Source organism: Prunus persica, chromosome G4 (assembly GCF_000346465.2).
Source record: "Prunus persica cultivar Lovell chromosome G4, Prunus_persica_NCBIv2, whole genome shotgun sequence".
Lineage (NCBI taxonomy): Eukaryota > Viridiplantae > Streptophyta > Magnoliopsida > Rosales > Rosaceae > Prunus > Prunus persica.
Window position 1 is genome coordinate 13,232,828 of NC_034012.1, and position 25,278 is coordinate 13,258,105.

The 25,278-nt window shown below is 34.9% G+C and overlaps 3 protein-coding genes across 4 annotated transcripts; 1 reads left to right on the forward strand and 2 right to left on the reverse strand.

The window, feature by feature from the left end:
• LOC18780543 (heat shock 70 kDa protein 16) lies at positions 3,450-9,335 on the forward strand. Of its 2 annotated transcripts, none has more exons than XM_007213579.2 (11): positions 3,450-3,620; positions 4,060-5,305; positions 5,816-6,028; positions 6,377-6,472; positions 6,581-6,739; positions 7,006-7,206; positions 7,752-7,898; positions 7,979-8,107; positions 8,188-8,318; positions 8,751-8,853; positions 8,956-9,335. In XM_007213579.2, the coding sequence occupies exons 2-10, from the start codon at positions 4,136-4,138 to the stop codon at positions 8,836-8,838; spliced, it is 2,334 nt and encodes a 777-aa protein (XP_007213641.1). In that variant the 5' UTR covers positions 3,450-3,620; positions 4,060-4,135; the 3' UTR covers positions 8,839-8,853; positions 8,956-9,335. The 2 variants fall into 2 exon arrangements, with proteins under 2 accessions (XP_007213641.1, XP_020417347.1); XM_020561758.1 differs by having other exon boundaries at positions 3,454-3,620; positions 8,921-9,335.
• Positions 9,837-13,214, reverse strand: LOC18780388. Its single transcript, XM_020561759.1, has 5 exons — positions 12,809-13,214; positions 11,310-12,033; positions 10,840-11,218; positions 10,162-10,224; positions 9,837-10,085 (listed from the first exon to the last, which is right to left on the reverse strand). The coding sequence occupies exons 1-5, from the start codon at positions 13,128-13,130 to the stop codon at positions 10,014-10,016; spliced, it is 1,560 nt and encodes a 519-aa protein (XP_020417348.1). The 5' UTR covers positions 13,131-13,214; the 3' UTR covers positions 9,837-10,013.
• Positions 13,947-14,833, reverse strand: LOC18781324. The gene has a single exon (XM_007212811.2). The coding sequence runs from the start codon at positions 14,527-14,529 to the stop codon at positions 14,161-14,163; it is 369 nt and encodes a 122-aa protein (XP_007212873.1). The 5' UTR covers positions 14,530-14,833; the 3' UTR covers positions 13,947-14,160.

The following is a 25,278-nucleotide window of genomic DNA, read 5'->3' on the forward strand; positions in this document are numbered from 1 at the left end:
CTGAAGCAACAAACAAATGAAAACCCAGGCACTAGAAAGTTCCGGCTTACAAGTAAAGCAGAAACCTGAATAGGAGCAGGCAATGGAAATGGATCACAATCGCTATACAGAACACGTAATTTCAAAAATATGTTTACACGTGTAACTCCAAAACTCATAAAAACCTATACTTGAAAAAACCCCTAAATTTCCACCCGGTTGCTGAGAAATGCTATAAAATATTTTCAGAAAATAAAAAGTGTATTATACAAAACTAAAAATTATAAAGTTCAAAACTTTTTCATAAATAAACAGGACCCAATAAATATTAATTCCAATTCTTTTTTTGTTCATTTGTTAGGGAGGGAGGGAGGGGGGGAAGGGTAAGTATTATATTGGGTTGCCTTAAGAGTTTCCTACGTGAATCGAATCTGGATGCACTCGAGAAAAGGAAAAATTTCGCCCACTTTTCTACTGTGGTGCCGCATGTGCAAATATTAATTCCACTTCACCTACGTTTTATGTTTTTTATAACATAAAGTTAAACTACATAACAAAAAGAAAAGAGGAATGCTAACAACCTTCTCTCTAACATTCTCCTTTGGACCTTCTCTATTTTTTGCTTGACATGTGTCATTCTCCTTACACTTAAAACAATGTCATTAATATATTATACAAGCTAACTTTTGCTTTCCAAGTTTACTCTTATTAAATGTATTCAATTTATCCAAAAAAATTCACAACTTTCTTACCATCTTATTTATTTTTTTTTAATATAAATTATTTTTTCTAAAGAAAATATATGCTTTTAAGAGGAAATGTCCTTTTTTTTTTAATTTTTAACACAAAGGGTTTATATAGGAAAAAAAAAAAAGTCCTTCGTGTTTAAAAAAAGGGACATTTCCTCTTTTTTGAACAAAAAATCATATATTTTCTTTAAAAAAATAATTGACGTTAAAAAAAAATTAATTAGATGGTAAGAAAGTTGTGAATTTTTTTTTTGGATAAATTGAATACATTTAATAGGGGTAAAGTTGGAAAGCAAAAGTTAACTTGTATCTATATATATAAAGCAAAAGGCAAAGAATGGTGAAACATTCAAAATACCAGAAAATGCCCTTGGTTAATGCAAACATTAAGAATTCAAATTATTAATTAAATGAGGATAATATGGTAAATTCACACTTTTTCATATTTAAAAAAATTAAAAGAAAAAGAAAAAGTAGATAATAGATCCTATTTTTATGGAACACAACTACCCATTATCTTTTTTAATTCTAAAATAAATTTATTTTTTTTTTAAAAAAAACCTCTCGCAAGCGCGGAAGCGCGTGCAGAGAGGCTAGTAATATATTAATGACATTGTTTTAAGAGTAAGGAGAATAACATATGTCAAGCAAAAAAGGGAGAAGATCCAAAGGAGAAGGTTGCTAGCATTCCCCAAAAGAAAAAACAACATAACAGCAGCAACTGAGAAGATGGACAACCAAAAGTGAAAAGTTCAAATTTTTTACTTGTACCCAACAACAAAAAAGTAGATATTTACTATGAGTTAAACCCAAGGAAAGTTTTTTGAACTCTGATGAAAGTTAAGTAATCGAAGACGAGATGTATATACTGAACAAAGAACAAAGATGAGCTAGGGATTGATTGGGGAAGAAAGTGGCAGTACCTCCACAAAATGTTCCTACGACTTCGTATAGCACCATGTGGTTATCACTGTTTCTAAGTTCCATTCCATACACTTTTCTCTTTGTCTCTCTTATCACGTGCACACATATGAGACGCCCTTTTACCGCCGCAATCCTTCTCAATCACAAGTTTCTTTCAAGGTTACTTTTCTAATCAAATCCTTTCTTCAAGTTAACAGGTCCAATAAGATTTGGGCCTAGTTCAAGGAAGGAAAGTGAATACATTGTTAAGAATTATAACAATGCATTAAACAAAAAAAAGTAATTTAACGAGTCAATTTCAAAGTACACAATAATCATATTAAAACAATATTTTTGTTCAAGCATAGCCATGCAGCTATAGCAGAAGATGAATAGATTATTTTCTTATGTAAATGAATAAATTTATAAGAGAAACTATCAACATACGAAAACAAAGAATAATTCTTTCCTAAATGAATGGGCATTTAAAATATAAAGGATTAAGATCCTCCACTTGTTGATTACGAAAAACACAAACAAGATTGATATGATTAAAGAATTGACAAACACTTCTCCACTTGTTGATTACAAAAAAACACAAACAAGATTGATATGATTATGAACTCACAAACTATCGCCTTAGTTTCTAATCTCTAAGCAAGGGCTAACCAAAGATCTTAATTTTAGGCATAATCAAGAACGTTTAAATTTTTGAAATAAGATGAAGACCAGAGTAGTTTTATTCACTAATTAGAAACGTGTAGATGATCTAATAGTAAAGGTATCATCTGAAGACGGTCTCCAAATTGGGACACATCTAAAATATGTATCAATGACATAGGAAGGGTTAAGATTAGACCAACCACATCTTTGTATCCCAAAACTTTTAAACCCCAATCAAGACAAGCATATTCATCCGAAGTTATTATTACATTAAGGGTGTACATTGTTTCGAAATCAGTACAATTTAGTCAATTCGCATCCGATTCAATATAAATTCGATTGTGATTTTTTCAATCTGATCCAATCATATTAGATGTTTAAATCCCATCCAATTCAATCCAATTGATATTGGATTGGATTGTATGATCCATTTGATAATGGAAAAATACAATAATGAAATATTAAACATTTATCCTTATGTTTAATCTAATCAAACATATTAATAGACATAATGTAAAATATAAATGAAATATAAGATAAAATTGTTTTGATTATATAATATATTAAACATAATTTCATTAAATGATTTAAAATATTGACAATCCTTTCAACTACAAATACCTATAAGAGTAAAATAAGCATAAAAATAATTTGATTTGACTTGATTGGATTGTCATAAGCAAATCCATCATCCAATCCAATCATGTCGGTTTTGAAATTTTACGAATCCAATTTAATCCGCCAAATCATCAAAATTGATTTCTACCAAAAAAAAAAATCATCAAAATTGATTGAAATTGAATTAAATTAGTCGATTTGGACGGATTGAATTGGATCTTGTACTAGTAACTAAGAGGCTCCCTTGTAATTGTTTAAAGAAAAACAAATTGGAAAAAGAGAAGAAGCAAAAAAATGAAGCGACACCTTTATGGTGCCTTTTTTTTTTTTTTGGGGCCAATAGATGGAAGGTTTTATTGAGGACGTAAATCAATGTTTACATCAAAAGCCAAAACGTTAAAGAGCCATTCAGGCCACGGCAAATCCCATAAATGGGTGCTTTTTTTTTTTTTAGAAAAAAAAAAAAGAAAAGAAAAAAAAGAAGGAGAAATAGAAAGGCGTTGCTTTGCTGCAAATAATATTTGCAATCAGACCCTCGTAAATTGAATAAATTGAAGAAATTTATCAAGGAGAATATGACGTTGTATATTCTGCAATGCGAGCAAAGGGCAGAGTTTTTCTCTTGACCAGTCTCTTCCTCCCTTTGTAATTTTTAATTTTCATGGTTTTCTTTTTCAACTTCTTTTCGGAGCGTCGTTTCTCAAACAGGTAATTCGATCACTTTCCCCAGCCTGCTGAATTCATCATTTTTGTTGAGATTTTGTTAAAGGAATGTGCGGATTTGATTTTGAAATATTGAACATTTGCGTTTTGTTTGGTTTCTGAGAAAATTCAAGACAAGTAAATTTCTGTTTGAAGGTTGAGTTTGAGTTTCTGGGTCTTCTTGTTTTGGTTCCTAAGCGCTGAAAATGTCAGATTGAAATGTACTGATGGCTAAATTTAAGCTTAGCTGGGTTATGAATTCGATTAACGTATAACAACAATTATTTGAAAGTTTGTTTTTGGTCTTATTTTTTCAGCAATTAACTTTGTTAGTGTTAGTGGAGAAAACAATCAGATAAAGCTTGTTTAAACTACGTACAATTCACTTTTTTTTAAATTTAAAAAAAAAAATTTAATTCTGTTCACTTTTGGGGTTGAATTATAGGTTTGGTGCAACAACTTGAGGAACTTGGTGGAAATTTAATTGGTGTCCTCAGTTTGGTGCTGAAATTTTGTTAAATATGAGTGTGGTGGGGTTTGATATTGGCAATGAGAATTGTGTAATTGCGGTGGTGAAGCAACGGGGTGTTGATGTTTTGTTAAATGATGAATCAAAACGTGAAACACCAGCCGTGGTTTGTTTTGGTGAGAAGCAGCGGTTTCTGGGGTCCGCTGGTGCTGCTTCTGCAATGATGAACCCAAAATCAACAGTGTCTCAGGTGAAGAGACTGATTGGTAGAAAATTTTCTGAGCCTGATGTTCAACGTGACCTTCGAATGTTACCCTTTCAAACTTCTGAAGCCCCAGATGGTGGCATTTTGATTCATTTGAAATACTTGGGTGAGACTCATACATTTACGCCGGTTCAGGTTACAGCGATGCTTTTTGCACATTTGAAAGATTTAATAGAGAAGAATCAGGAAATGCCCATCTCAGATTGTGTGATTGGTATTCCATCATACTTTACAGACTTACAGAGACGTGCATACTTGGATGCTGCAACAGTTGCTGGGTTGAAGCCTTTGAGACTGATGCATGACTGTACTGCAACTGCTCTTAGTTATGGGATTTACAAATCAGATTTCCCTAGTTCCGGTCCAACTTATGTGGCATTTGTTGACATTGGTCATTGTGATACACAGGTCACTATTGCATCATTTGAGGCTGGGCAAATGAAAATACTGTCTCATACTTTTGAAAGAAGCTTGGGAGGGAGAGACTTTGATGAGATCTTGTTTGGTCATTTTGCTGCACAGTTCAAGGAGCAATACAGAATTGATGTATACTCTAATGTCAAGGCAAGTATCAGGCTACGGGCAGCTTGTGAGAAGCTCAAGAAAGTTTTGAGTGCGAATGCGGAGGCACCACTTAATATTGAGTGCTTAATGGATGAGAAAGATGTTAAGGGTTTTATTAAAAGGGAAGACTTTGAGATGTTGTCTTCGGGTCTGTTGGAGAGGATTGGTGTTCCTTGTAGCAAAGCTTTAGCTGATGCAGGTTTGACTGCTGAGAAGATTCATTCTGTGGAGCTTGTTGGGTCGGGGTCTAGGATCCCAGCTGTTGGTAGAGTTTTAACTTCTGTATTCAGGAAAGAACCTCGCCGGACACTGAATGCGAGTGAGTGTGTAGCACGTGGATGCGCTCTTCAATGTGCAATGCTAAGTCCAGTTTTTCGAGTCAGAGAATATGAGGTTTGTATTCTGAAACAAATTATCATTTCTTGGTTTAAAAAATTCACTACTTTCATGTCACTTGAGAATGCCATGATATATTTGTTCATACGCAAGGCCACACAATGCTGTTATATGCAATGTACCCGTATAGCTAGCTACATATCCTCTTTTTTTGGCTTTGTTTTTTGAAATTTTGAGAAGTATGGGTGCCTTTCACAAAGCATAAGCTTAGGGACTATAAACAACCTTAAAGAAGGATTTATTTCCAGTTCTAAACGTAGCAGCACTTAAGCAGGCAAGAAAGCACAAAATCTGTGATGGATGCTTGCTTGATTATATGATTTTATTGTTTAAAGGTAACAACCTCTTACTTGCTCTGGATATGCTCTACATTTCAAAAATCCCTCCTAGACTCGAAGAATCAAAGCACTAACTTTATAGCTTTAATTTTCACAATGTAGAGATATGTCTTTGTTATCTGGATAGTTGCCACAATGAAAGTAATGGTTTTCCTGGATCTATATGCAGGTTCAAGATTCAATTCCTTTCTCTATAGGATTCTTGTTGGATGAAGCTCCAATTTGCACAGGGTCAAATGGCATCCTGTTTCCAAAAGGCCAACCCATTCCAAGTGTTAAAGTATTGACATTTCGACGAAGCAGTTCATTTCATCTGGAAGCATTCTATGCCAATCCCAGTGAAGTGCCTGCTGGTGTATCTTCTAAAATTAGTTGTTTTAAGGTAATATATTTTGCTCTTTGTTCTCTTTTTTTGGTGGGCTAAAGGGAGGAGAACATGTGGCACACACAATTTTGTCGGTGAGGATGCAAGAAAATAAAGTCAATAAAGGATGCCTACATGAGAGAAGTAATTGAAATCAAAGGCAATCATGTTGCCACTGAAGACTGCAAAGCTCAATGTCTAGTCTTTGCAGCATTGGTAATAATCCAGGATCATGGAAATTGCTTTTGGTTAGACGGATTATAGAACACTTGGGGGAGACAGCTTCAGTTTACTATCTGCTCAATGCAAATGTCATTTTGATCCTCTCTATGCTTACTTTCTAAAAATGAGCTGCTGTTTATGTAGATTGGCCCTTTCCAATGCTCCCATAGTGAAAAGACAAGGGTTAAAGTTAAAATTCAATTAGACCTCAACGGTGTTGTCTTTGTTGAATCAGCTATGGTAAGTTAGAAGTCTGATCTTCTTTCTTTTATGGCACTATATTAACTTTGTCATTTACTCATTGACTAGGATCATGTTTTTGTGGTATAAATCTTGTAATGGCATTAGATGATGGAAGAACATGGAGATGACTCTTCTACAAGGGGTGTTGCTGATTCAATGGACCCAATGGACATTGATTGTGTAACTGCTTCTGGTTCTTCTGAGGCAGTTGGAGATGGATTTCAAGAAAGTAGTAGTATGCAGTCCAAGTCTTCACATGCTAGTGTAAGTCAGACTTGTAAATTTAGTTATTTATTTATTTTTATTGTTCATATTTCATGTCAGAAGAACTAGATATGAATCTGGAATTTGGATATATGCAATAATTCCCTTATAATTTATTTATAGTAATTGTGTCGTTCATATTTAATGTGCAATTTATAATGGTTAGACTTATTTTGTTTTGCAAAGATTTAAATTCTGTTCCTGTCAATTTAGTTGTTAGTTTATGGAGTAGATTGGAAATCATTTAAAGATGTGCACTTTTCCAGGGTGATGGGAAAAGAGACAATAAATCCACCAGGAGGCTAGAGATACCCGTTACTGAAAATATATATGGTGGAATGACCAAGGCTGAACTTTCAGAAGCTCAAGAAAAAGAACTCCAGTTAGGTCAGCAGGACAGAATTATGGAACAAACGAAAGACAAAAAGAATGCCTTGGAATCTTATGTATATGATATGCGTAATAAGGTATAACCTGTATTATCTTTCCATCATGTTTGCTTTGGTTTTGTGATTCAACCAGCTCAAATAATTAGATTTAGCATTGATTTGAAATACGCATTTTTCCAAGCAGTATAAGGACTTAAGACTAACATTCTACTTATAATATTGGAGTTTGTATTTGTTTATGAGGCCAGTTTTTTTCCCCCTAAATGGCCTGAGAGTAAAATATCATCAACTCAACTGATGTAGATTTGATGCTGTTTGTGATAACGGTCAAAATGTATAATGGTGAATACTGCTGTCTAGTAATATCAGGATTTAAGCTGTATGACTACTCTGTATTAGCTTTAACCCAACAATTCTTTTAATTGTCTTATAGCATGGGATGATCACCAGTTCTATAGATATTTGGCAAAAGATCAGTCTCTTATTGCAGTCCCTCTGTTCATCTCATTATCCATACCTGAGCGTGCTTGACTATAACTTAGTCATACTCTTGTAGATCTTTTAGTTCATGCTCATTTGCTGCCATAGGCTGGCTTTTAACATAAGGACATGCATGTGAATAGCTCTTCAACACATATCGAAGCTTTGCAAGTGATCAAGAGAGGGAGGGAATCTCCAGGAGCCTACAGCAGACTGAGGAATGGCTTTATGATGATGGAGAAGATGAAACTGAAAATGCATATACTTCAAAGCTGGAAGATCTTAAGAAGGTTCTCCCCACTTTTTGAAATTTGATAATTTAAGTTCCTATTATCTTTCTCCTACCTTGATGTCTTTTGGATAATTATAGATGGTGGATCCAATTGAGAACCGATATAAAGACGAGGAAGCAAGATTGCAAGCTACAAGGGATCTATTAAAGTGCATTGGGGATTACCGGATGGCTGTGAATTCACTTCCACCCATGGATAGGGAATCGGTATGACAATACAGTTAGTTACTTATGCCGCATATAAATGTGACTATAATTTTTCCTATGATTGACTTTCGGTGTCTCAGATTGTCAATGAGTGCTATAAGGTGGAGCAGTGGCTTAGAGAGAAAAACCAACTACAAGACTCATTGCCAAAGAACGTTGACCCAGTCTTATGGTCAAGTGATATTAAGAGCAGGGCTGAGGAATTGAACTCGTAATACTCTTGCACTTCTTAGATTGCAACTTACTTTTTTCTTTAAAAAAAAAAGGTTTGCAACTTGCCTAGAAATATAATGCTAGATTTTTGTTAATATGCTTTTAATGATGTCAACATTGTATGTGACCTCTTAAAGTTTAGGACTGCAAGATTAATAACCGTTTGCCCAAATCAATGCCCTTCTAAATTTTTTATCTAACCTTGTAGTGGTATCTGATATATCACATTGATGGGTTAAATTAGAAACAGATGATATGAGGAGAATTTATGATTGTGGGGTAACTCTTTCCTTAGCAAATGCACTACAGTAATTTTTACTCGTTTCCCTAGTTTCCTGAAGGGTTATCCATTCACTTGCTTCCTTCTGTAGTTACTGCAATATTTGATTTTCAATCTCTACAGTTAATCATGCTACACTAATCATTGCAGGAGATGCAAACACATGTTTAGATCCAGGACTTCTAATCGAGAGGACTCCAAGGGTTCTAACCAGCAGGACACTTCTGATCACAAATGAGTGGAATTATGCAGGGTGCGTACAAAAAATATTTTAAGGCTTAAGTGTCTTGTTTGTTCTGACATCTGTATATCTTTTGCAGTCGTGTTTTTTTCTCATTGAATAGATGGGCAGCAGGTACTTGTCAAGCACATATTACTCAATATTGGCCCCCGTTTTTTTCTTCTTCCACCGAAGACCTATGACATGATATTGTCTTTGAGCAAACTGTTTGACATCTCATGAAGCGTGTGAAGGAGTCATTTGAACATTTTATTGCTAACATAATCCATGGTTTTTGCAATTCCTGGCCATGCTGGAGAATGCTTTTTGTTTTAGAAGAGCATAAAATGTTGTATAAGAGGTTTTACTTCAAGGACTACTTTTTTTTGGTTGGGTTTTAATTTTGAGGGGGAGAGTATTCCCAAAGAAAAAACCAAAAGTTGCTATCCCTTTTATCCAATGAATTGTTTTCTTATGTGCCTTTGTTATGAAGCAAATAAACTACAATGTACCTACGTGATTGGCAATTAGGATGCTTGAACATAGAACGATTGTTGCTTTATTTGACAGCCCCTCACATTTAGTTGTAGTCTGGTAACCAGATCATTCACATAATTCGCTTTGAATTGCTTCAAAAGCTTGAAGGGCAGTAATCTACTTGGGCCCTTGACACTACATCATCTTGAAAGTTAACTAGGTTTTGAGGTGTAAAGAAATAAGCACGGCATGCCAGTTTTTTTTATCGGACTGATTTGAGGGTTGCAACAGATTTTCTTTCTGACCAAGTGAAAGAACAATAAAAAGATTGGATTTTTCAGCAAGTGCAGCCTGGTACAGACTGAGATATGATTTTTTTATATTTTTTATATTTTTACAATGTGATATTTAAACTACCCTAATCTACGAGGAGGGTGATTCAAACTTAAGTGCAAATGGTTGGTGGCCAATTACTCTAATCAACTGCAAACTTATCTTCATTGTTAGTTAGAATCATGGTCTTGGTCGTAGCACCCAAGTACGGAAAAGAAATAACTATCTTTGTATTATGTCACGGAATAAATTCTCTCGAAAAGTTGGTCAACATTATGACGACCATATTACATGGGGGAAAAAAAATTCTAAAATGGAGAAATTATCGACAAGAAATGTTACAGAAATACTTTGGTACATGGCAATGGCATCAACTCGCAGCCTCACCTCTTCTTGGAACCTTTTTCTTTTTTTCCTTTCGTTTTTCTGGCTTTGACAGACCGTGCTCCACTTTCCTGTCCATGACAAAGGTAAAAAATGAGCAAGCTGCACAAAGAGAACGAAACATTGAAAGTATGGATTTACATGTACCTTCCGATACAGTCTGTATGCTGCTGAGCCTGTCACTTCCTGCCCAGTTTTACTTACATAAACCTGAAGATAAAAACTAAAAGCATTACAACCTGTACATGATCAAGGCAAGGAGAGATATATGCAAGCAGTGATATTGTCAAAGACATTACAGAAAATTTAGAACTACAACGCCAACCAAGTCACTTATATCCATGTGACTGCGGATAAGAATGCCTGCATAGGGTCAAATGAAATCTCACCAGCAATATCAAATTCTAGTTTCCTATTTCTTGAAGGAAGATTCAAGATGAATCACAAATTAACAGATGCTTGCAACCAAAATAAAGTATCACACCATCTCACTTGATCGCTATCTACAGAAGGAAAATTTACACTGGAAAATGTATAACGTTATTCAAACCGGACAAACATTATAACCAAGGATCCAGCAATTTTTGCAAAAAGTCTATCGCTCCGCTTCTTTTGTAAAGCAACAATAAGATAATGTAGGATTTAGTACACTTTTATTTTAGAGCTTGTAAGCATAATAGCATAATTCATTAACAATGCAGTCAGTTTTTAGAACCTTTTATACTGTCCACATTTGCTATCTATCAAGTACAAAAAGGACCGGCTAATAGCTATTAACATGAGATCTATACAATAAAATCATCCATATTAAGTGTTTTAACATACCTTCCTTCCACCAGGGCCAGTATACCAATGGCCAGCAGCTTGCCCACTTGCACTAGGCGTAGACCATTGACCAGAAGGTTGTGCATTTGCTTGAATCCGCTTTGTACTGGCATTGCTTCTGGGTTCCACCCAGTTTCCAGAAGTATGCTCGCCATTTCCAAAATTTGATTTGGCTGACCTATTTCTTACCTTTCTTGAGCTCTTATTGACACTACCTTTCTGTGCTGCTTTACCTTTTGGATTCATCCAGCCTCCGGAAGCATGTAAGCCTTCTTCAACATTTGATATGTTTGATTTATTTCTCCTCTTAGAGCTTTGGTCAAGGTGAATTTTTTGATTCACTTTCTGCTTTGAAGCTTCTCCGTTGCTAAATTGACCCCTGAAGTGACAATGTGAAACATGTCATGACATAACACTCAAAATGAAAGTTCATAAAAACCAGAAACAACCAGGGAAAAAAAAGTATTTACATGTAGTCAATAACTGATGAACCATTCTGTTGATTTCCTCTGATGTTAATGCCAAGTGGAAAAAAATTGGGTAAGCGACTGCAAACTAATTTCCGAATATTTGGATCGTCATGGAAAAAGTAATGATGAGCAGGTGGAAGAGGATCAGCCACATTCCAGAGTTGTTCAACATCTTGGACGCAACATGTCGTTTCTTGAAAAATTTCATTTGTATGTAGACATGAATCCCTCCCCAATTTCTGAGTAGTCTTATCCTTCGCGGATTGGAGAAATTCTTGACATACCTCATCCAAAGCAGGTGTTGGAATGCTAAACTTCTTGATTGGACTGAAATCTTTCCACAGATCCACATCACCCCCATCTTGAGGCACTGATAGTTTCTTCTTTGTTTCACTAGTACTTGCAGAATGGCAGGAATTGAAGTGTTGCTTCTTTGAGGATGGATCAACATTGCAAGTAACCCTGCTCCCATTTCCACGGACTGAAGGATCATCAGAATCAGAATCAATTAACTGGAACCTTCGAAGAGGACTGGTAGTCAACTTTGGAAACATCAATCCTTGGCGGTTCGCCTCCATACCCACAGAAGCTGAGACGTCTGAAGCAGGTTTCCTTTTCCTTCCCATGCTATGGCAGGATGATTGAGAGGTTAAAACCCCACTTCCATGTAATGGGATCTTTGAACTACTGGAAACAGTTTGGTATTGTGTTGGCCGATATGCATCTGCTACAAATTTTGGCAACCATTAATCTAAATACATAACCAATAGGGTAGACCCACACACACACACAAGGAAGAGAGAAAGCACACTGTCTGAAAATGAGTCAGATGAAAGATTATGTGCAAAGCAGACCTTCCGAGCAAAAAATCTAAAAATGATTATATTAACTTACCGAGAAAGTTCTCCTAATCGTACTACAAATCAAAAGACACAAAACTTCGTTATTCAATGTGCTTGCTTATGCCTCTTGCATATAGCTTACAATTTTTGCCACTATTTATCAACCCCCAGATTTAAGAACCAACCCCATTGCTCTAAGCAATTAATTTACCAAATAAAGTCCCTACTAGTACTGCTACTCCTAAAAGGCATTTCAATTTTCAACCATACCTACCCATTTTCCCATCTCAAATTTTCACCTTTTGCATAACCCTAATCCCCCAAATCACAAAAACCATTAGTTTTATAAATAAAAAAATTCATTACATTACATCTGCAAATCTAACAAAAATGCTACTTTCTTGTACTTAACAACTTACATCGAAATATGCTTTAGAATTACTTCTCTTCCCCAAACCATCTGCAAACAATGTATTATTATATATTTTTCTTTTTTTAAATGGAGATAATCAACTCCACCACATTTCCCCCATTTTATTTCCCAATTTCATCAAAGACAACATAAAAGAAATCAACTTTTTCAACTCCCATTTTCACTAAACCATAAATAAACAAAATTACTAAAACCAAAAACAAAAACAAAAATCTTTACAATACCTCGAATAATATCTTCCGGAGAAGAGAACTCTTCGATATCATCGTCAATATTACGAATCGGCGTCGCGGGCTCCCGCTTCAGAGCCAGTCCTCGCTTGAGCCGCTTGAGAGGCCGCACTGGTCGGGGCCCGATTTCTGGATCCGGACCAGTGATTTGAGGCCCGATCTCTTCATCTACGTCAAAGGGTTTAAGGGCATCGGAGCCGCGCCAAGGGTCTGGAGCTGGTGCGGGAGTGGAGTGGTCCGTGGCAGCTGTTTGGAGCTCCGAATCGAAACCCAGATCGAACCCGAGAGAGAACGAGGGAGGCTCGTAGTCGGCCATGGAGAGAAACAGAGCAACTAGTTTTGGGTCTTGAAATTGGAGGGAGAGGGAAAATGGGGGGAGAGAGAGAGTGGTTTTTATAGGGTCATATTTGAATTTGGAAAAATTGGAGGGATTCCAAAATAAAAAGTTTCCTTTTTATTCATATTAGATATTTCTCTCTCGCATTTCCATTTTTTTCTTGTTTTTGGCGGGCTCGGAAGTTCGATTTCGTGCGGCGTCGTGGAGAAGAGTCAGAAGATAGTTTTGAGCATGGGCTTGGGCTTGGGCTCTGGCTGGGATTCATAAATTTGGTCGACATGTCTTAAAATCCTTTGGGGCCCAATCCCCTTATGAACCTACCCTATTCTAGGGGGTACTTAATTGTCATCCCGTCAATGAAAATGTTTAAGTTCAATCATTTCTTTGTAGTGTTAGGCGGTCAATGAATTTGTTTGAGTTCAATCATTTGTTTATAGTATTAGACGGTTTAATTGAATCCTTCAATAAAAAATGTTTGAGTTCAATAATTCTTTTATAGTTTTGGACGATTGAATTGAACCCCTCAATACACTTCCTAAACATGTCGCCCTCGTTATAGAAGCTCCCGCTGGTTCTTGGACCGGTGGGTTTGTACTCTTTTTCCGGTTTACTGTTATATGTTTTGGTGAACATTATCTCATTATGTAAATGGTCACTGCCACCTGCTCTTGTAGCCAAGTTAGTTGTTAGATTAGGTTCCCTTTTAGGTCTCCTCCTCCCCTCCTTGTACCACCAAAAGGAGCACCACTTTTTTTGAATTATATATATATATATATATGTAGAGAGAGAGAGAGATTGGCAAATTTGAGGCTTTTGTCTTGAACTCTAAAGTATATAATGTACAAAATTAAACAAAATGTTTACAAGGGTTTTATGACCCCATTTTTCCCCCCCTGTGATATTCCCTTTGCAACTACAATAACAGCTTCACATATACAAAAAGGCAAAATTAAGGGATTAAGATCACCACCACAATCACCACTAATCATATCACTAATCACCTGATTAGTTAATTAACCTCAGGAATACTTTGAAGGGCAGGCCTCCAAGACCGTTGATGGGCCTCATATCGATCACCAAAGCTAATCAGCTTAGCCAAAACTTGTTGCACTGACATTTGCTTTAAATCCACCCTACCCAGCAACTCTTCCAACTGCTTCTTTGTGATCTTGATCTTCACCTCTGTGGCTCCACCAAGTTTCTTAGCCAACCCAACTGCTCCCAAATCTTCAAAACCCCCCTGGCCCTCCTCCATCTTGATCTTCTTATTCTTCTTCATGATCTCCTCCTCTTCATGATCATCAACACCATTTGCCATGCAACCCCAATCATCCCCTCCCCATTGCATAGACGGCTCATGCCTTATACAATTCCCCATATTTTTTTCTTTTTCTTCTTCTTTTTTTGGGTTTTGAGTTTTGAGTGAAGAAAATATCTGAGCAAAGGTTTGGGTGCTGTTTTGGAAATGGAAATGGAGAGGTATGCTTGTGTGCTTTGTGTTTTATATATAGAGGATTGGAGAGAGGGAAATTAATTAAATAAACTGGTGAGAGAGAATATGGTGTGGAAATGGGAGAAAGATAAAGTTTATGAGAGGAAGAGTCAAACCTAATTTGTTACCACGTTGGATGACATGCTGTCCTACGTGGCTGGTGGTGGGAGTTTTGACCTCTTCACCCCCAACCTAAAGCTATATCGATGACAACATCACCATATGCTCAAAGCTGATCAGCTTCACTAGTTAAGCAATAAAAATATATTTTACTTACAAGAAAAAAAGAGGTCAAAATTGTGATGCCAATCCATTTGGCTTTATCAGTATGTATTGACAAGGTAGGTTTTGTAGCTTTTTAGCCCAAGTGGTAAAAAAATACATTCATTCATATCTATGATTAGATTTCTCATGTAAGCACAACAATAAGATTAATTATATTAATTAAGTGACCTATCTTGCAGTCGTGTGATCCCACTATTAGAAACCGTGTCGTAATTAATCAGTTAAACTTCTTTAATATTAACGAAAACGAGACATTCAAAACATATAAAAAGTATATTCAACGTTCAAACTCGTGACGTAATAAATAAAAGAAACTATATCAATACACTGAGTAATGAACCAGATCATATATAAAACGTACTTCTTCTCCTCGGACAAAAAATTTGACATGTTCTCTTAACGTATTGGTTAAACTGAAATCATTGATTAGGTAAGTTTATTGACCATTAACTAACAAGAGACTATATTTTACCAAAGTATTGAAATGGTACCTACTAAATAGAGAGTAGTAGATAAGACTCAGAAGGAGCAGCAAGTCAGGTGTGAAAGGGGTTTGGAATGGAATCTTTTGTCCCTTAATAAAGTAGGTGTGAACACAAATTAGCAAAGGGAATCTTTCATCTAGGTCTTATTGCTCTACCACGTGCGCTTGCTCACTTTCATTAGCTCTCTTTTCATGATTACCCAATTATTATGATTATCTTATCCATCACCCTTCATCTTCTTTATCAAATGCAAGGAATTCAAAACTCGAATGCTACCAATAATTTTTCACACTCAACCTTTTCTTTTGTAAATTATTTTCATTTCTTTAACATGCAACCTTTAAAATAAAATTTTATTTTAAATTTGGATTTTTCTGTTAAGTTACTTTTTTTCTTTATAACATTAAAGTTCGATTCTGGAGTTCGAACTAAGGTGCCATCGGAGGATAGGGGAAGCCACCGCCAATGTGGTGGTGTGGAATCCATTGGCTGCTAGGTTACCTTTTGACCATGCCCTAATAAAGAAAATTTTCAGGTAATGTTTATTAAATAATTATGGATGTGCTTGGGGTGAAAATAAGGTAACCCTTTTTTTTTTTCTTTTTCTTTTTTCAAATTCCCAATTATTGTACTGTACACGTAGATTAAGTCAATTCAAATTAGTCATTCATCACTTGTCAACCTTAGGATTTAAATAATACTTTAAAACATTGATATAATCAAAAGCTAAGACCAATTATTTTTTATTTTGTGAAGAAAATTTTTGGGGAGATTGACTACTCTCACCACTAGCGTTAGGGCAAACTCACAACTTCAAGCTATAAGGACTTACGCGTGGTACTCAACTGCCAGCTACCACCTATATAGATTTATGTATGAAATTACAGATTGCATACCAATGACGATTGCTGAAAACAAAACTCAAACACTGATAGAACTACATACAATGCAAGGAGCTTACCAATTGAACTAGCCCTCCTTGACAAGACCAAGTATTATTTCAAACATTATCTATAAAACGTTGATATAATCATAAGCTAAGACCATGCCCTCATGAGACCAAGTTGAGCTGGAGAAGCGAATTCTTTTGGGCAAAAAAAAAATATTTTTAATTAATTAGGGTTCAAAAGCTTCGCTTTTCGTGTATGGCAGTACGGGAGTCGTAATATATATATATATATATATATATATATATATATATATATATATATGGTTGGTGGTGAGTCTAAATTTGGCTTCGTCTTCTTCTTCACCGACCTTCACGTTCAAAAAACAACCCCTTCGTTTATTCGATCTCGTCTGTCGTCTCCATGCTACGTTCCAAAACCATAAAAAAAGCTCATTGCCACAACCACGAACCACTCACATGATTCTTCGGGTCTTTACACGTCACAAGCAATTTTGATGGTTGAGAAGAGAGCTAATATAATCAAGAGACTATTTTAGTCACCGCATAGTGCATGTTCAAACTGTTGAGAATAATTATCCCGGAAACTTCACACGTGGACAAACTCGTTCTAATACTATAATCATGAAACATGCTATAGTGGTGGGTGCAACTATTAGCACATTTCCAATTTTTTGGCCCTTTTTTGTTTTTCAGTGGCTTTAATTGACCAAACTAATGATGTTACGGCTAGGTAGCGGACAATAAAATTCGGCTTTGGAATGCGCCATGTGGTATATAATTTCTAGTAATTGATAGTTGCAGCTTGTTTTAGCTTGTTTGTAGTTTTGGGTGTACAGGAGATGGTTGGTTGATGATGCTTGCCTGTTCGAGGCCGTCTTGTTTCGTTTTGTATTGTTCTCTACTCTTTTGGCTTAGTCTTTGTGGAATTTGAATATTTTGATGGTGATGCGGCAAACTTCAAAATAAGTCGGAAATATTTTTGCTCACCACTATATTTTTGATGAGATAGAAATGACAAGTTACACGTACCTAGAAAATGGAAGTTTAGCATGAGAGAAATAGATAGGATCTAGGAAATGCAAGATCTTATTATATATATATATATATATATTAATTTTGGGTAACACAATATGATTGGAGCATTCATCCTAAAATTAATTGGGAATAAATGGTGTGAACTAAAATATGAGAATTATGAGAAAATATTTGTTAGTAGAAGTTTTCTGAACATTTTTCTTCTTGTATGAGGTCATATTTATAATATAACGGAGCTTTAGTGCCTAAGTAAATAATAAATTCATATTTTATTTACATTAGTAAATCAAGAATTAAAGTAAATCATATACAATTATAATGGAAATCCTTGGTGTATAAGAAAAGACAGTCAATAATCCACAATTCATGCCAACAAATCCTATCCCAACGTAGAACTCTCAACAAACATGACCAACAATATTGAGAGAAAAGTAATGTGCAAAATTCTTGATTGACATATACACTTTAACATTCAACATGCTACATGCAAGTTCTAGGTAATATTTTCATTACTTAACAATTATTACCAGCTAGGACATGCAAGGAAACTCTAGGTAATAAATATAAATATATTGGTGTCATGGGTTTTTGAATATAAGATTATTAGTTTAAAAGTCAAGATTATTTTTTATTAGGCTAAACTTGGTTGGCAAACTCTAAGTAATATTAACCATGTATAGGTTTTTCATTCTTCTTGCATTTCTGACGTGGTTTTTTTAATCATGTATGTTAGTGGAAGTATAGCCCAGTTGGTTATAAATAAGTAAATAAAGAATATGGAGGATCCTCTACCCTAAATAATGTTATAATTAAGCTAGTTGGAACTTAGTTACTAAATTCTTTCACTCTCCGCATTTAGTCTCCTGGCTTCTACGAGTTGATTGGCAAAATTGCTTGCATCGTCTCCAACACATGTCATTTAAGATTTCTCATATCTTTCGTGAGGGGTAATCATGATGCTGATGCTTTGGCAAATCATGGTGCTTTGGGCTCTGATTTAATTTGGTGGGATACTGCACCTTCTTTTATTTTGCCTTTTTGTTAGCAGGACTGGCTTGGCATTCCTAATTACCTGTTTTTCTAGTTTCTTTTGTTTACTCCTTCAGAGTTTTGGTCTCTTAAGTTAGCATGTTGTTGTGCATTTCTTTCATTGTCTTTCTCTTTTGCAGGGTTTGGTTTGATCCCCCTGTTGTTCTTGTATCTCTTTTTTATTTCTTATTAACAAATTATGATCAAGGGGACGGACGGGGGACTTCTGAAGTGTTGGTCCCTTCTTTGAGAATGATGGATGTTTGTAAATCTAATGACCGATGCTGAGAAGCTAATCTCACTTAATCTTTTGGTTTATTTAAAAAAGCTAGTTGGGACTTAGACTTGAAAGTTGGTGAATAGAACATATGGATTTGTTAGTTAGGCCAACCAATATATAATTAGATATTTGAACTTTGGAACGTTTGCAGCACATGGCTTTGCATATTTCAGTTGCTTTTAAATAATTAAAAGTGCTCATGACAACATTTCGTATAAAATCTTCAAAGTGTATCTAGATTATAAAATAAAAGAGTTTGTTGTTCTTCTAATAAAAGTTTTTCTATGAGCCGAAGTATTTGCTATAGAAGCATTCCCAGTAAGAATTGAATTATAGAAGAACTTTAATTGAGTCGAAATTAGTGTTGAACACTCTTTAAAAAACACTTTTCGTAAAAAAAGCACTGCAATTCACAAGAAATCTTCAACCAACGTGATATGTTATTTGTTTTGGCTACAACTTGCTGTCCACTAATGGCTTCACCAAGAGTTGGCCTCCTACTACCAATGGTGGATAGCTCAACTACAGTGTTCGACAGAGTTCCCAACATGTTTCTTGAGTCGTGCTACCTCACATGTATATATGGACCACACTACCCAACTTTAGCTAGCTTCCACTGAAAAACTGGCTCATCATACTTTGCCACAAGCTTGAGATTTCTGCCAAAATGTTCACATGAGATTATGATCATCTCTTCTTTTGACCGGCATATTGTTTTATTGCACTAAAAAAAAAAAAGTAGCAATAGTCATCATTATTTGGTAACATTTGTTGGGGTGACTAAAGTTTTTAGTCCGGAAATGTCACCAAATAATGATGACTATTTCCACTTTTTGTTGTAGTGTTGATTTCTTATATTCAGAATTAAAGTGTGTGGTACTATATAATGATCACGTCGTATTATAACAAGTGAACATATTACACCATGAAACCGTATATTAATACCACACAATAATTTATATCCTGATTGAAAAATTATTATAAGTTTTCACTTTTCAGCAATAATTAGATCATTAATAGTTTTTTAAACGAAAAAAAATACATAAAAGTTATTATCTGATAGAAACTTGTTCTTAATCAATTTTAGGTGAGTTAATCAACTCAATCTTATCTATATATATATATACGAAGATAAGATTGAGTTGATTAACTGTGTGGAAGGAACAAGGACTTGAACCCTTATCTTGAGTTTCTGCTTAACCCAGTGATGATGAAGTTTGACAATGATACAATTTTGACGTTTGGTTTGGTCGGTTTCGTATTTAGTGTTTAATCTAAGAATTTGACGATTTCAGAGAAAGGTACGTACGTACTTCATACTTTAAGATCCTCTAAATATTTATCCAAAGCTTACAGAAAGTTCCAAAAATAAAGAAAACCAAAATTGCCGGCATGGCATTTCAGTCACTCTCGCCAAAACAAAACATGTGGGCTAAGTTTCAGAAGATATGCCTTTCTGGGCTTGACACTAAACTGCCAAATCATGTGAGAAATTCAATATCCAGTGGTTCTGGGGCCTTATGGAGTAACCAATCCAAGTGAGAGAGAGGGTTGATTTTGCAGCTCATGGGTAAGTGATACTTCTTTTTCTTTTGGATAGCCTTGGAAGTTGGAGGAGGCATTGAGCTTACAAATGAGTTCAATGGTGGCCCATACAAGTCATGATGCCAAAGGTGCTGTGATCATTGGGCAGTACTGCATTTCAAATTTTATGATATTAACATCTTTTTAACATCTTTATCCCACTTATATCTACACTATATATGTTCCTTGGGCACATGCATATGGTTTCCCTTTTATCAGTTTGGTCGCTCTAATCGCATTAATCCATCAAAATATTCTGTAAAATTGGTCACGTAATGGCATAGGATTAACTTTAAAGTGGTATTTTCGTCAAAGTGCAACATGTCTACTCGTTAAAAAAAAAAACTCATGTATTTTATCAAAAACACTAGATGCTGTCCTCGATAGAACCCAAATATAATTAAAACTCTTAATAGAGAGAAGATGACATGGTTGAGCAAAAGCATGAGTTTTATAACTAAACTGAGCTATATCTTAAAGAAAATATCATTTTAAAGCTGGTCATGTGATTAAACTTAATGAAGAAAAGAAATCAAAGTCATGTGTAGACCAAACGATGAAGGATCACATTGATTGATTTTAATATCCTCTTTAGTGATGATAATTCCAGATATTTGCAACCAGCTATTGGGTCATGACTCATGACAATCACGTAAAAAAAAAAGTAGTTTTCATTAATTGAAATCACATATTTGGAAAGAAAAAGAAAAGAAAAAGAAACATATCTGAAATTAAAGTGATTTTCTCAACAAGAAAAAAAGAAAATCATGTGATATGATAATTGCTTACAAAAAGATTTTGTTTTATCTGTGCATGTGATCACCCTTGGGAATATGTCTAGGCCCAAATCGAAGTATTAAATTATAAATAAAAATATTTTAAATAAATTAAATAAATTTAAATTTATTTATATATAATAAAAAAATAAAAAAAAAAACCTATTGGAGCAATCAAGAGGTTTCCTGCATTATTAATTTTGTTTGAAGCATCACACCAATGCCCTTGAATTATATAACCATCTAAGGCCTACTGTTCAAGTGGGCATTGGTCTTATTTTCCCTAATAGGTTGCTCGAATGGCGGGCTTCTTGTTTCCAAAAATTCTTCAAAGGTTGGATTGATGCCAGTGGCCGAAGGGCAGAAACTGGTACTAATATTTCGCCTAACATTTGGTCAATGGAAATTTTGCCCATTCTACGCGTAATGCTCACTAGCTTCATGCCACAAGAAAAGAAAATATTTAGAATCTGTTTGGATTAGCTCGAGTGGTGAAGGTGATTGAGAAATAAATTATTTTATTACCGGTCTCTCTTGTACTCGATCACTTTGTTAAGTACACTTTGTCACCCTAATAACTCCACCGGCCGGTCGGATTCTCATTAACCGCGCCAAACACCAGCCTCGCCTTCTTCCTTCCAAAAATCATGGGTGAGGACTTGTAGGAAACTAAGCTTTAAAGAACTTACAATTTAAGGGCAAACATTAAGAAAACTCCAAGGAACCCTCTTGTAATGTCTGGCATCATTGATGTGCCCAAATAAAATAATAAAAAAGTTTCGTGGGAATGGCTTAGATGGTTACTGATAAACTACCAATGGCCTCTTTATCATGTCCCAAGTACTAAATATATTCATAAATAATAGACGTGTCAAAGTGTTCATGATGGTAAAAACCTGTAGTTCTCAAACATGATAATGGACAAGCAGTCCCCACCAAACGTGGCCATCCTCACCTCTCCAAGACATGCAAGCCACACACACAATACCTAAAGGCTTGTCCATTCCGGTAAAGATTTGAAATGGTTAGGCACTTTTTACCCCCAAAAAAGAAAAGGGTAAGAACACTCCTGTGAAATATACTCTTTTTTTTCTTTGGTTGGATCTTGTGAAATATACTCAAACAACGTATAGTCTTATAACATAAAATTTCCTTACACACTACTACAAAATTTGAAAAGATGACGGAGAATCATTATTATTTTCTTTATTCTTTTAAAATTATTAGGTTTTTTTTTTATTGAGCTAGACTGGTTGACAACCATATATTGTTTAAGCTTAAAAACTTAAGATTTATATTGTTGGAAAATTTGGGAAGAGCTAGAAAACATTAAGCTAGCGTCTTCTATTTTTAGCCCGTGCCCCTCAAATTCAACCCAATACAAGTTACTTTTATCAGTCCCCTACCATCATAGTCATGCTTCTACTTTTTAGATCTTCCATTGTATAGTCAATGTCATGCTTTGCAGTAGTGACCAAAAAACAAAATTTCTCATACCAGTAATATCTATCGTTAAACAATTTAACATGTTATATTATTAAACTATTAACTAACGTCGTTTTAATCCAATACAAGTATATTTGCTCTCGATGAAAATTTGATCACATATAATATATGAGGTTAAATTATTTGGAAAGAAAACAATAGCCTTCTGTAGTTATAGCTGTCTCTCTCTAGGGCAAAGATGGAGACAGAAAGGAAGAAAAGCCGGCACAAAACTTTCAATTTCAATGCTTAGGCTAAGGAACAATAATGCTTCAAAATCAAAACCAGATTCATATCGAAACCGAACTATTTGTTGATATCGATAGGGAGGGTCCAGTAATAATATATGTATGTTATGTACTGTCTCGAAAACAAATTCAGCCAACAACAATAATGCACAACTGCCCAACTCTCTCAAGGATAAAACGTATTCGACTTGCTTCTTGCATAGCACTTCATTGGTGCCCCCACATCAGTTGGATCAATTCAGGAATGACTGTAGCTGTGGCCCCGTTTACCTTGTCCCACATTTAGCATTCGGGGTTCGAATATATGTTTGGTAGGAGAGACACTTGTGTGAAACGGATCAATTACGGTATTTTATGCGTGATAATTTATTTACATGGTATTTTGTAATTTCACAACTAGTTTTTAGTATGTGAGATTTGATTAACAGTTTGACAACGTAACATGTCAAATATTTAAGAATTATACTATTACTAAAAATAATTACTCATGCATGTACGTTGGTGACTTTAACTGTTTATACATTATGAGACTGTGTAAGTAATTTTTAGCCATTAATAAATATTATAAGCTATTAATAGAACGACTGTCCCTAACATCCCTCGACATTAACATTACAGTAGAGATTGTTGGTTGGATTCCCAATTGACAACTGCCTAAGTATAGTTGACCCAAAAAATATTGTCCAAATTCATATTTAAAATAATTGATTTAGATCTAAAACCATGGCAGCCGCACCACGAGTCCATGACCATGATAAGCTTAGTTTATGTGGGTTGGCTCACAAACCGAGTTAAAACCCTCCTTCCATGCCCATGTGGGTGCATTCGTCGCCTAGCAAAAATTTGCATAGGATTCAAATGCAATGTAGAGTTGGCCATGGCTGCCACGTGTATGCCGGTGTAGCATCCACGTGGTGACGCCCTCGGATGCCTTTTTTTTTGGCTGTGGAACTAGAAAAAAAAAAAAAAAAACAGACAATAAAAATACAGAAAACAACGCAGTAGTAGATTGTAGATCTGTGGCGGTCTCATGAACCTACAGAATCTAAACCATTTTTTTCCTTCTTTATTAAATAGCAGTAGCAGACACAAAAATGAAACGGCAACACCACGCTCACTTCGAGCGCGTGTATTATTAGCATTTGGAAATAATTTCTCCTATTTTTTTTTTAATCTTCAATGGGAAGAGAAATTCTATACAAAATACAAAATAATAATTGTTCGCAGGACCTGCGCTGAAATTTAGAGAATCAAATGCAAACGGATATGATACTCAATAGTAAAGGTTTCTCGGGTGAAAGATTATGAATTTGAGTCGTAAGATCTGATTAATGTGTGTGAGTTTCGAACTTGAACAGTGCCATTATTTCTGTACAACTTTTATTATTGTTATCGTTTTATGTTTTTATGTTTTTGGAATTTTGGAATTTTCTGAAAAAGACTTTATTCACGTAGGGTAAATCTCAAAGACTTTTTTTTTTTTTTTTTTGGTGTTGATTGATTGATTGTATCCCCTTCTACTTCTATTACTTCATAAGCCACCCCCCACGTGTTCTTGTTAATTGTAATGATATGACCCGATTTTGCATGCACATTAAGTAATCTCACGATGTATGTATAAAGAAATACAATAACTGTTTGATTTCTGGTTGCAATTATTTTTCACTTTCTACTTAAAATATACAACTAAAGAAGGAAATAGTATTTCCACCTGTTTCACTGTTACCTTATGATGAGGAATGCATATACAAATGTTTAGGTACATCTATTTGTTTGACCAAAAAGAAAAGTATATGTTTGTGACGAGCTCGATAATTTTATTGTGGCGAGTACGTGCGTAATTTTATTGTAAATATCCTTTATAATTTGAATGAAAAAAGAAAAATGCAATAATAATGGCTTAGAAATACTAAATCAAGCGAAGGACCCTCCACTAGTGTAGTGTTTTGGAGTAATTGCTCTCTCAAACAAGGTCATGAATTCGAGTTATAGCATCTATGTAATGTGTGTGAGTTTAATATATTGTTCTCCCTCTCCATATTTATTCAAGGACGGAGGGAACTTCATCCAATCATTCATGGTGAGTTTTCAATGAGGAAGCTTTCCACGTAATGACTTCAGTTTTATTAGCATTTAATGAACCAAAAGATCCACAAAACTTAATTATCTTGAAAAAATTAAACTAGTACAATATCTTATGGGAGGCCATTTATAATGGACATATGCTTTACCTACAAAAATGGTATATGAAATCAATTCAGCATCTACTTTCCCTATCTTTGGAGAAATGTCCTATTTGATAGAAAATTTGCGATAGCAATTTAATTTATCGAATTAATATGATTTTATTTTTCGCTTTATGTTATTTTAATTATTTTTACTCGTCGCAATAGAAGGGAATCAAACATTTAACCTAGTATGGTTTTAAAAAAAGGGTTAATATTTTTAACTTCCAAAAGAAATTTATTTATGGATTCTCCTTTTGGTTATTAAAAAGTTTTACGCTAATAATAATACT

Coding starts and splice junctions, on each gene's coding strand:
- LOC18780543 (XM_007213579.2), top strand. CDS start 4,136: ATGAGTGTGGTGGGGTTTGATATTGGCAATGAGAATTGTGTAATTGCG. Junction 5,306..5,815: donor TTCGAGTCAGAGAATATGAG/GTTTGTATTCTG, acceptor ATCTATATGCAG/GTTCAAGATTCAATTCCTTT. Junction 7,207..7,751: donor TATATGATATGCGTAATAAG/GTATAACCTGTA, acceptor GCATGTGAATAG/CTCTTCAACACATATCGAAG.
- LOC18780388 (XM_020561759.1), bottom strand. CDS start 13,130: ATGGCCGACTACGAGCCTCCCTCGTTCTCTCTCGGGTTCGATCTGGGT. Junction 10,225..10,839: donor CTGGCCCTGGTGGAAGGAAG/GTATGTTAAAAC, acceptor TTTTATCTTCAG/GTTTATGTAAGTAAAACTGG. Junction 10,086..10,161: donor CATACAGACTGTATCGGAAG/GTACATGTAAAT, acceptor TGTCATGGACAG/GAAAGTGGAGCACGGTCTGT.
- LOC18781324 (XM_007212811.2), bottom strand. CDS start 14,529: ATGGGGAATTGTATAAGGCATGAGCCGTCTATGCAATGGGGAGGGGAT.